General features: G+C 39.1%; 1 protein-coding gene across 1 annotated transcript in view; it reads left to right on the forward strand.

The window, feature by feature from the left end:
- The window catches only part of LOC137642642 (DE-cadherin-like), a 148,963-nt gene that overhangs the window by 60,288 nt on the left and 76,175 nt on the right, over nucleotides 1-12,500 (forward strand). Inside the window, exons 11-14 of the mRNA XM_068375394.1 lie at nucleotides 4,315-4,465; nucleotides 5,756-5,917; nucleotides 7,506-7,630; nucleotides 11,469-11,630. Coding sequence (XP_068231495.1) covers nucleotides 4,315-4,465; nucleotides 5,756-5,917; nucleotides 7,506-7,630; nucleotides 11,469-11,630 — 600 coding nt within the window. The remainder of the gene's footprint in view (nucleotides 1-4,314; nucleotides 4,466-5,755; nucleotides 5,918-7,505; nucleotides 7,631-11,468; nucleotides 11,631-12,500) is intronic.

A 12,500-nucleotide genomic window follows, 5' to 3' on the forward strand; every position in this document is an offset into this window, starting at 1 on the left:
ACCCAGTCTTCTTTGCCCCGAATGTTTAGGAGGAATGCTTTCGGACTGCGTCAGATCACAAGGAAAGGGCCCGTGTAAGGGGGCGTTAGTGGTGGCTTGGTAGTGTCGTTGCGTAGGAAGACGTGCGTTGCAGAGTGCAAGTCTGTTGGTATATGATGCTTTGCTGGGGGCTTGTGAGTTTGGCGGCATGGAGTAAATTTTCCCACGATATGATGTATGCGCTGGAGATCGTCGGAGGAGGTTGTAGAAGGAAAAAATTCAGCAGGGACGCCCAACGGGTCGCCATACACCATTTCAGCTGCCGAGACGTCGAGGGCATCTTTAGGAGTGGTCCTTAGTCCCAGGAGGACCCAGGGAAGCTGAGTAAACCAGTTTGAATCCTTGCAGCGGGACATCAAAGCTGCTTTGAGGGTGCGATGAAAATGTTCAACCATTCCATTGGCAGCGGGGTTGTAGGTCGTTGTCTGATGTAGGGTGATGCCCGGGAGATTCGCTAATGATGTCCACAATTGAGAGGGGAAAGTGGTTCCCCTGTCAGAAGTAATATGTTCAGGGATACCAAATCTTGCAATCCATACAGAGAGTAAGGCAGATGTACATGAGGCGGACGTTGCAGTTTCCATGGGAATGGCTTCAGGCCAACGAGTGGAGCGGTCGATGATGTGGGTAGGGGGACTACAACGTTGACGTGAATGTGTGCGAAATGACGGTAAGGTTGAGGAAAGGTGCCCACTCCTGAATCCATGTGTCGATGTACTTTGGAAGTTTGGCAAGAAATACAGGCGCGGACTCAATCCTTAGCATCCTTAGAAATGCCGTGCCAAATGAACTTTGCCTTCAGCAGCTGTGCAGTAGAATGGCACGAGGGATGTGAAAGGCCGTGAATGAAATCAAACACCTGTCGGCGCATGGGAGCAGGAATCCAAGGTCGTGGTCTGCCAGTTCTGACGTCACAGAGGAGGGTGGTGTTGGAGTCGTCGAGGGGGAAGTCTTCCCAACGGAGGGACGTGCAGGATGTCCTACAATCTTGATACTCTGGATCCTGTCGTTGGGCTTCAGCCAGGCCGTTGTAATCCAATCCCAGTTGAACGGCAGCCAACGTGTTTCTTGACAGGGCATCGGCAACGGTATTCATTTTCCCAGGGACGTATTGAAGGGTGCAATTGTATTCAGCCACGGCGGAGAGATGTCGGCGTTGGCGGGCGGACCAGGCACCAGACTGTCAAGTAAAGGCGTGCACCAGAGGCATGTGGTCTGTGCGAATGACGAAGGGTGTACCTTCTAAGAAATGGCGAAAGTAACGGACAGCCAAGTGCACCGCCAGCAATTCTCGATCGAAGGTAGAATAACCCGATTCTGCCTCGGATAGTTTTCTGCTGAAGAAGGCCAATGGGCGGGGCGAGCTGTTGACCACCTGTTCTAGTACTGCACCAATAGCGACGTCTCTGGCATCGGTGGAGAGAAGGAGAGGGGCATGTGGGATAGAAAAAGTGAGAGCCGCAGCAGTTGATAGGGCCTTCTTTGCATTGCAGAAGGCTGCATTTTGAAGGGGACCCCACTTCAGGTCCTTCGGCTTGCCCTTGAGGGAGGCGTAGAGGGGAGCAAGAGTGGCGGCAATGGCTGGCAGAAAACGGTTGAGGGCTCGGGGAAGTTCTGAACGGCTGCTACCTTTTCAGGGAGGGGGTGGACACCTTCAGGAGTGATGCGGTGCCCTAAGAACGACACTTCGTTGGCGCCAAAGGTACACTTGTCGTACCGGACTACAAGGCCGTTTTGTTGTGGGCCGTCGAGCACGATGCGCAGGTGACAGAGGTGTTCCTCTTTTGAGGAGGAGAACACAAGTATGTCATCCACATAACATACACAGAAAGGGAGGTCCCCTAAGATGCCATCCATGAGACGTTGAAACGTGGCCCCAGCATTACGAAAGCCAAAACAGGAGTAATTGAAGGTGTATGTACCAAACGGAGTGGTGATGGCGGTCTTGGGGATGTCTTCTGGGTTCCTAGGCAGCTGATAATACCCCTTCAGGAGGTCGAGGGTAGAGAAAACGTTTGCTTTGTGCAGGTAGGAGGTCACGTCGCCAATGTTTGGGAGGGGGTAGTGATCCGGTTCTGTTTGAATGTTCAGGCGCCTGTAATCCCCGCACGGACGAAGGGAGCCGACTTTCTTCAGAACGATGTGTAAGGGTGACGACCATGGGCTGGAGGCCTTTTGGCAAAGGCCCAATTCCTCCATTTCAGCGAACGTCTGTTTGGCGGTTGCCAATCGTTCCGGTGCCAGACGTCTGAATTTTGCGAAGACTGGGGGTCCCGTCGTCTTGATATGGTGATAAATACCGTGCTTGGCAGGAACGTGGGCCTTTGGCGAAGTTCTGGACGGAAAACTTCCGGGTACAACGTGAGGAGGTGGGCGTAGGCATCCGTGGGTGCGCTAATGTGGAGAGCGAGATTAGAGGGGGCGGGTTGAAGAGGTGTCGACAAGTACGAGTCTGCGTTGACCAATCGTCGGTGGGCGACATCGACCAGAAGGTGGAAATGAGAGAGGAAATCCGCATCGAGGATTGGCATGGTGACGTCAGCAATGAGAAACTTCCAATTGAATTTACCGTTTCCGAACGATAATGTGGGGTTTTCGTAACCGTAGGTGGGTATCGCAGATCCGTTGGCAGCTACCAAGCGGATGTCGGCAGATGTAGACAGACTATGTCGTGTCTTGAAGAGTTTCCTTGGCAAAAGAGAACGACAAGCACCCGTGTCTACCAAAAATCGCACGCCCGTTCCTGCATCCTGTAAAAAGAAAAGATTAGAAACACGGGAGGCCACTGCCCCGAGCGATAGCCTACTTACACGTTTTTAGGCCACTGACAATCCTTAGCATATTTCTTCGCAGTTGCCCCGAATCTGAAGTGATAGTAGCAAAACTGCGGGGGATGGGAGGTAGTAAGTGGCTGTAAAAGTTGTTTGTTGAGGCGCGAGAGATTGATGGGTGGTGGGCGGCTTTGTCTCTGCTTTGGCACGTCCCAGTGTGGGCGTGTATGTCCTACGGCATTCATGTCAGCTTCATTTGACGTTGAATAGGCATCCTCTTCGTCAGGGGTGGAGGCGTTGATGGAGGTCTTGAAGTGGCTGTCCATAAGGGCGTCAGCTTTGGTCATCAAGTCCTTTATGGGTAAACTATCGACATCGGGTATGGCAGCGCGTATAGGTCCGGGTAAACGGCCTATCCAAAGGGCACGAAATAGGTTCACCTTACGAGGAGAGCCATCTGCAGCAGGTTGAAGGCGAGCGATACTGGTCATTTCCCTGAGTGCAAGCGAAGCCCTTTGGTCCCCCAACGGTTGTTGCGAGAGCTGAAAAAGCTTTGCTACACGGGTGACTGGTGACGGCGAGTACTGCTGCAGAAGGTATGTTTTTAAGGTGTCATGCGCTATTGACGTGTCTCCTTATTCACAAAGCCAGTCGGATATTTCCGGTAAGGTGTCCTCGGCTATCGCCGTGAGAACATAATCTGCTTTGGCGGTTGAGCGAGTCACGCCATTGATGCGAAACTGGACTTCTGCACGCTGAAACCAAGCAAATGCGTCTCCTCTGGCGAATGGTGAAAGTTTCAATGGGGCGGCCGCAGCGCCAACTGCTGTAGTAGAGTTCGTCATAGTACCAACGATGGAGGGGCGAGGGAGGTGGGGGTGGAAGGCAATGGGAGCGAGTTGACTTCTGGGGTCACCAATGTGACGGTGATGAGAGAGAGGTTATGACTCAAAGGCAGGATCCAATCAACTGAGTTGTTTATTAAAGAACACTCTCCTTTATATACAAAATCTCAAAGCAACAAGAATTTTCATGTTCAAATATGGACAATGTTACAGAGGAGAAAAGCAGACATGAATTTTCATGTTCGTTTTAGTGCGAGGGAAGAGCGAAGATACAAGCATAATATATACAAAAGGAATTATGTACAATTGTGGGACACACGGTTGGTACAGTATAATGGGAAGAGACAATACTATTGAAAGGTCTGATGTATTTGTAATGAGATGTATTGTCAAAAAGAGGATTTTTGTTGTTTTCATGGTAACATGAAGTAGTGGAAGCCATGTTAACCTTAGGCAGGTTTAGCTCCTGAAAATCGTATGTTTTGTGATGTTTAGTTTATATATTGCAGTCACTCTACCTTTTAGAAATACGCATCGTAAACCGCAAAGTTCGTGTCTTCTATTATATCCCACTCACCGTAAGCAATTCTTTAATGGATCCAAAAGTGCTGCTTGATTCACGATTTATTGGTCATTTATTTATTTGAATTTCTTTTCAGCTTCGCTATTCCTTCGACACAATGGCTTCCGGAGATGTGAGGAAGAAATTTGCTCTCAAGTCCAATGGGGAATTATGGACGACCGAGCCCTTGGACAGAGAGGAGTTCAAACAATACAGAATTCCAATAAAAGTGACAGATGGAGTCCCTGGTATGAAAACAAGCTTTAAAGTATAGTATAGTGAGAAAGACAAAACAAACAATTAAAAACATTCAGATATGTAAGATTAGGAAACTTTAGACAATTATATAGTTATTCACTTAAATTAACCTTAGGTCACTGCTTTTACAATATTGAAATTATGTGCATACACCCTGCATCTTTGCTAATTTACAGTTAGATATTTAGAATATTGTGTAGTACATGCATAGAGGATTTTTTTATTGTCAAGGAAGCGGATGGAAGTCAATGGAAGTAAAACCGATTCATTTTATTCAACTGAGTAGGCTATCTATGAATAAAGTAGTATCTTCGCTTCACACACAGATAGTCCACTGATCCTGTTGGGGGAAAATTGCTGAAATTCGCTGACTAGAAATTAGAAATTTATGTCAGTCGCTATATCCAGTAGCCAAAATAAACGTTTACAACTCTTTTACATATACGGTGCTCTGTTATCATGACATGTATATATTTCCATAAGATTACATTTACTGACTGACTTATAAGATACATATTAACACGTTGTACGAAATAGTATATTAAAGTGAGTTCATTTTGTCTTTGTAGAATAAAATGTGTTAGGAATTTCGGATCAAAGGTCAAGATAGATTCAGATACTCGTTTCACTAAATTTTTTTTCCTCGGGATTTTTTCGCTCTGTATTATCCGGGATTAATTTTCCCGAACAATAAAACCATTAATCCGTCTCTTAATAAAAAGGGATTTTGGAAGTGGCAGGTTTATTTGAGCTTTCAGAGAAGACGTTCAACATGGTAAAAATATCTAATACACTGGCTTTTTATATATATACTCAGTCTCACAAGTTGTAATATTTTGTATCACCTCCAATTTTTTATAAAAAGATAAGTTATCTTTATACCTGTGTAATGCGAATGCTATAATATCTGTACTTGTAAACTGCAGATAACACAGCATCCAAGAATACCTTACACGTAACATTGTGTACCTCTGCCTTTGTCGTACTACAAAGGATTGAGTTTATTTTCCCTTTATAATTTCAATTACGCTCATGCGATCGAATATAGTTTTGGAATTCCATTTACATAAGTGCTTCATTTAAAGCCAAGGATATTACGGAAAAATCACACATAGAACACAAAAAATACTGTATCGCCAATCCTTTGATTTAAATTCAATCTCATGAAAGTGAGGCGCTCAAGTATTTATAAAGAATGCCTGAACTGAGTGATTGGTGCGAAGCAAGATGACTTAACCCTCTCAGGATTAATTTTAATATTTCTATTTTTCCTCCTCCAGCGCACGAGCGAATGACGATCTACTGGATAACGGTGCAAGACTTGAACGACGTTCCGCCCGTCTTCGATTACCTGAACGGCATCTACGAAGTGGCATTGCCGGAGAACCGAGAAGTTGGAAAGTCTACGGGAATCAAGCTGGCCGTTAATGACTCTGACGTCGGTAAGGTTTTGTGCGTTGGATTTTGATACGGTCTCATTTATCCTATTTTCTATCGTTTGCTAAATGTTATTCCTAGCTGTCTTACTTCTTTGTCTAAGGCGAGTTTCTGAAAGAAAGGTTCTCTTGACTATTTGTAACATACTGCTCCTTTCGTGTAGAAGCAAATATTGGTTGCAATGTAGGCTAGTTTTAGTATTAATATTATTTCTGGCTTTAATAATAACAACAATGAGAGTGACCATAATTAAGAAGACAATGGAGTCTTGCACCACATATACTTTGTAAATGGACTTAGAGGGGAACAAATAATATATTTGTAATATATATTAAAATTTCAAGCTATGGGATTATATACTATAACTTGTATAAGAGATACTCTTCCGTTATTTTCTAGCCATCTTCCATTTCACCTGCTTTCTAAGATCAGAAACCAGAATCTTAGCTTTTACGTCTACAATATAGCTATCTTACGAGGATATAATGGCACCACTGCAGAACTCCTCCCGTCTGCCGTTTTATTCAAACCGCGGGGACATTTATATTGGGCGGCAATTTAAAACTCACGATATTTCTACAAACTTATTTTAGATATTTATGTTTCAGTTTGGATTAACACCAAGTTTTGGCTTTCCTTCAACAATAATTTAGCTCTTGTGGGGAAGGGGTTTCATTTTTTTAGTCAGTTTCAGTTCGTTTTTTTAGATGAAACCTACATTCTTAGAATCCACGCAAATTTCATCTTCCTTTTTGTACCATAAAAAAGAGCCTTTTCAAATAACATCTGACATCAGATTAGTTCTGCATTGTTAATAGATGCGCCTTACAGGATTACCACATATAATGTGCCTTCGTGTTTTCTATATCATAACGCTTCTTATAACATTCTGTCATCTCCATTTATTAATCATCTCAAAATAACTATAGTTATATAGTCTAAAAGTACTTTCTATAAGACCTCTAAGCACACGCATTTACACGCGAGGATATTTTCAACTCGCATGAACACCTGATTTTCAAAACCGAATACCCAATTGAAACAAAGTACAAATCTTTATTGGTTTCACCTTCTCCTAGATGTTTACTAGATGTTTTAGAACATGTCTGAATAGCGGTGAGAATGTCAGGATTTATACCTTGTTTCATTTACTCTTTGTGGATCTTTGCCTACATACACACACATACACACACACACACACATATATATATATATACATATATATATGTGTGTGTGTGTATGTACGTGTGCATAAACACATAATTATGCATATATATAAACACATTTCTATATATATATATATATATATATATATATATATATATATATATATATGTGTGTGTGTGTGTATGCATGAAGAATTTTCAATTTAATTTTTGTAGCAATATACGACAGCCATAGCACATAACTACTTGGTAACACAATAAAAATAAGAATTACTTTGCATTTACCTATGCAGCCACCTTCACATTCTTGACTACAGAAAATAATGATAGAAATGAATGAGTAGCGCATCTACACTGACTTATCAAACTTCAGTATTGAAATATGACTCCCATTTTTTCCCTCCCCCCCCCCCCCCCGCCCCATTAGTGAACCTTTTCGAATTCGAGATCGTTGAAGGCAACGGCGAACAGAAGTTTCGGGTCGATGAAGCGACGGGCGAGATCCTCGTCAACAAAGTGCTGGACTACGACCATCCGGTGTATGATCGGAATGTGAGTATCATAGTGATTATGACCATGAATTTAATGTATTGTTTATGCAAAATCTATAGCTATGATAATAAACTGGTTTTGTGTCTTACAAATAAAACTCAGATTTTACTTACCATTACATTGCAGATAAAATTGTCAGATTTAACTTGACATTAAACTTATGATAAAAACTTTACATTCGGGACTTTCTTTGTCTCGCATAATTATTTTGTAAAGTGAGGATACTTGCGTCTCTCTCTCTCTCTCTCTCTCTCTCTCTCTCTCTCTCTCTCTCTCTCTCTCTCTCTCTCTTCCTGTTCTGTATGAATTGTTTTTTATTAGTATTCTGCATAATCTTTCTAGGAAACTTATAATCTTAGAAGAAAAATATAATATCTAATTAATGAATTATTAGAAAGGCTCACATTAATCAAAACAATTTCTGAATTGGGACTGAGATACAGCCAGCAGATTTAATGTGCTTAAAGCTTTATAAGTTGGGAGTGGGTGGGTCGTTTCTTAGTATTATTATTGATTTTCTAAGTAATAGATCTCAAAGAGTTGTTGTTGATGGGCATCATAGTGAGTATAGGAATGTGATATCCGGTGTTCCACAGGGTAGTGTTCTTGGCCCATTACTTTTCATACTATATACACATGACATGTGGTTTGGCCTAGAAAACAAGCTTGTTGCATATGCAGATGATGCTACTCTCTTTGCATCAATTCCATGCCCTGAATGTAGATCTGGGGTTGGTGAATCCCTTAATAGAGATTTAGCTAAAATTAGTGTATGGTGCAAATTATGGTGTATGAAGTTAAATCCTAACAAAACTCAAAGTATGATTGTAAGTAGGTCAAGGACGGTGGCTCCTTAACAGCCGGATCTCAGTATTGATAATGTTTCTTTAAATTTGTATAAGTTTTAAAATTTTAGGTGTGATTCTCGACAGCAAATTTACTTTTGAGAAACACATTAGGTATGTGTCTTCTTCAATTGCACAAAAAATTGGCTTATTGAGAAAGTTTTGTAAGATTTTCGGTGATCAATCTATTCCGAAGAAGTGTTTTAATTCTTCCATTTTACCTTGTTTTGAGTATTTTTCTCCTGGCTGGTCTTCAGTTGCTGATTCTCATCTTAATTTGTTGGACAGAAACTTACGGTCTATTCAATTTCTTATTTCCTGGTCTAGATATTAATCTTTGGCACCGTTGTTCAATTAGTTCATTATGCATGTTGCATAAGATTTTTCATAACTCTAACCATCCTTTACATTCAGATCTCCCTAGACAATTCTATCCTGTTCGTAATACTAGGCAGTCAGTTAATTCTAATAGCCAGGCCTTTTCCACCATGAGGCTTAGTACTACACAGTATTTTAGAAGTTTTATTCCAGCTGTTACCAAGTTGTGGAATGATCTTCCTGATCGGGTAGTTGAATCAGTAGATCCTCAAAAGTTCAAAGTTGGAGCAAATGTTTTTATGTTGACCAGACTGACATGAGTGTTTTTATAGTTCATATATGACATATCTGTTTTCACGTTGTTACTGTTTCTAGGATGATTTATTGTTAATTTGTTCTCATCATTTATTTGTTTCATCTCCTCACTGGGCTGGGCTGTTTTCCCCTATTGGACCCCTTAGGCTTATAGCATCTGGCTTTTCCAACTAGGGTTGTAGCTTGGCCAGTAATAATAATAATAATAATAATAATAATATCCTGAAATACAAAATTTTATGTATTCTTAACACTGATTGATGTTGCAAAAAACTGTACTGTACTTCATAAGATATATACACTGATTATGGACATTTTAACTATGCATGACTATACTGTAAATTAATAAATCACTAGAGTAGGTAGGATGTCAAGGTAATCACAGGATACAGGTCGATGCAATAGTTATGAAATGTTGAGTGTCTAGGGAATCTAAAGCTCAAATGTTTTAAAGGAATTGTTGAGCGAAAGAAATAAGATACGAAACGGTGAGTCTGTTGATATACATTTGTATAGTGCAAGAAGATGGAAAAGTTATTTTGAAAGGGTTGAGTTGCAAGCATATAAGGCGAAAAGTTCGTGTAAAGTTATATCCAGATTTGACACTCAAAGGCGGAAGAAGCGTTGGAAGGAAATGGCCATGGCATCCGGTCAATGGTGAACTGTGTAGGGTTCCACTCACTGTTGAAATTTTTCAATATTTATAAGAAGTAACCAGTGTTCTGAATGTTTCATGTACATTGTGATTCAACCTAGATTTGGCAGTAGGATTAGTTTTATAGTCTTTTTAGTTTATATATACTCATATTTATACTTCCTATTCATATATATTTATATATAAAGCCTGTATACACATACACCCACCCACACACTCATATATATATATATATATATATATATATATATATATATATATATATATATATATATGTTTATATATATGTGTGTGTATATATGTATATATGTAAATATATATTTACATATATATATATATATATATATATGTATATATATACATATATATATATATACATATATATGTGTATATATGTATATATATATATATATATATACATATATTTATATACATATATATATATATATATATATATCTAAACAGACACACACAAATATGTATATATATATATATATATATGTATATATATATATATATATATGTATGTATATATATATATATATATATATGTGCATTTCAGCTCAACAATATCATCTATTTTTAAAGTCAGCAATATATGTATACTGTTACGAACAGCTCGCTTCATCAAGCAGGTGTAAGTGAAAACTAATCTCCCTTAAGTCAAATGAAATGAAATGAATTAAGGACTGATCGTCGAAGTATGGCCAATATCTGCTGCAGCAGATTGATGAACAAGTTTTTTGTATATCAATTACTGACATGCATTGGCATATTAGTTCATTAAGAATAAATCATTCGTTATTTTTGATGACTCATCTCTGTATTGATATTTGTACAGAATTTAACATTGGGCACAATAAAGAGAAATCACAACTTCACTTTTGTTGAAGGATAAATGCAAGTTTGATTTAGAGTTCAATTATTACTTTTCAACAGTGATTGATTCTTTGGCAATGCCAGACTATAGACCGTTATTAATTGCACACCTCATCCTCTATGCTTACGCATATAGTAATTTCTGGTTCATCATTTATTATTACTGCTGTTGGCAGGGTTATTGTTTTTGGCTGTATTTTTTTTTTTGTGCTTGTCTGCTAGGTTATAGGACTACACATAAATGTATTTGTGAATGTCTATGATAATTCCCTAAATTGCGATGATTAGATTCTATTAGAGAGATAGATTTGAATAATGGTGTCTTGTGTCAAGAATTATTTTTAGTTATTCATAAATTATACAATGATTAAACTTTACAATAAGTTCCTGATATGTACATATCTTTTCTTAAGTTTAATCTGCAAAGGCTCGTAACTTATAAACGCTAAAGTTTCAAATACAAAGGTGGGCCTACACATCAATTTTCTGAAAAATGGGTTTTACATTTATTACCATATGATTTTATCAGCATATGTCTATTATCAAAAAGTCTTCTCTTTATAAATTCAATAATTTTCCTTTCATTGTCAACTAACCCTGAATTGTAACCGAACCAAACTCAAATAGGTGGATTACTCAGCCTTGGTGGAGCTTTCATTCTCCGAACGTTCTGTTTTCTCTCTTTTTTTTTTTTTTTCAAAATTATGAGCATCAACATCGAGAAAATATTACTGCTGGATCTCTAACCTTATTAGCCATGATATGAAAAAATAATTAAACTTTTCATTAAAGACTTAATGTTATTGTGTCGTTCTTTCTGTCTCAGTTCACTTTGCGAGTCCGTGTCTTCGACGGCGCCAATCCTCCAGCCGAGACCAACGTGGTTATCGCCGTCTCGAACGTCAACGACCTCCAGCCCGTGTTCGAACAAGGCAACTACACCTTCAACGTCATCGAGAACACCGACTGCAATATCACCTTCGGAAAGGTAAACGTCAAGGGTTCTAATGATCTGTATCTGAAAGGTTTTCACTATACTAGTGTATTGTTTCCTTTCCTCTTCGTCGCACTTCTTCAAATTTTTTTTTTATTTTTATTTTTATTTAGCTCTCATCCCATGCTTTTTATTCTACACCCCTTTCCCTTAATTTGTTTTTTTGCGTTGTCTTTTCGTTTTTATAAATGCTTTAAAAGGATATATTTTTTTCAATTCTTCATTGCTCTGACCTCTTCGCTTCTCTTGTTAAAGGAGTTGTTTTCCTAAAAAGTAGTAACTTAAGTATTCTGGGGTAAATATTGCAAATGTAATGTGTAAATTAGACGAAGAAATGAATGATGAAATGAGTTTATGTTTAACAAACAGCGGCCGTTTATTTGATCTAAACAGGAAGGAGGCCTCGCCCTTGACGTCGCTAGCGTGTTGAAACTTGGCCTTTTAAGGAAGTTTACTCACACAAAAGTATTGTTTTTATAAGGATTAAACCTTACCCGTGTTTGTAATTTTGATATGTAAACATTATAAAAGGGTAGAAAGTGATAATGAAGTTTTTACGGGAATCTAATTATATTTCTATCCATATCTCCAGACTCGGTTTTATATTTCTTTGTTCCTCATTTTACAATCAAATTTTATTTCTCTATTGACGTTTAAGTATTTCGTGCTGCTCGTCTATCCTTTTTCCCCATTTTTTATCAAACCTCATATCATGTCTTAGCTTTTCCATGTACTTCACTACAGTGTACTTATTTTTGTTGCTTTTTAGAGAGGTTATAAAAATATGGAAAAAAATATGAAAACCAAAATCCTTCTCATGTGTATTATATTGTCGCTTCATAAAAGTATTTTGTGGTTGGAGCA

This window comes from Palaemon carinicauda, chromosome 6 (assembly GCF_036898095.1).
Source record: "Palaemon carinicauda isolate YSFRI2023 chromosome 6, ASM3689809v2, whole genome shotgun sequence".
Lineage (NCBI taxonomy): Eukaryota > Metazoa > Arthropoda > Malacostraca > Decapoda > Palaemonidae > Palaemon > Palaemon carinicauda.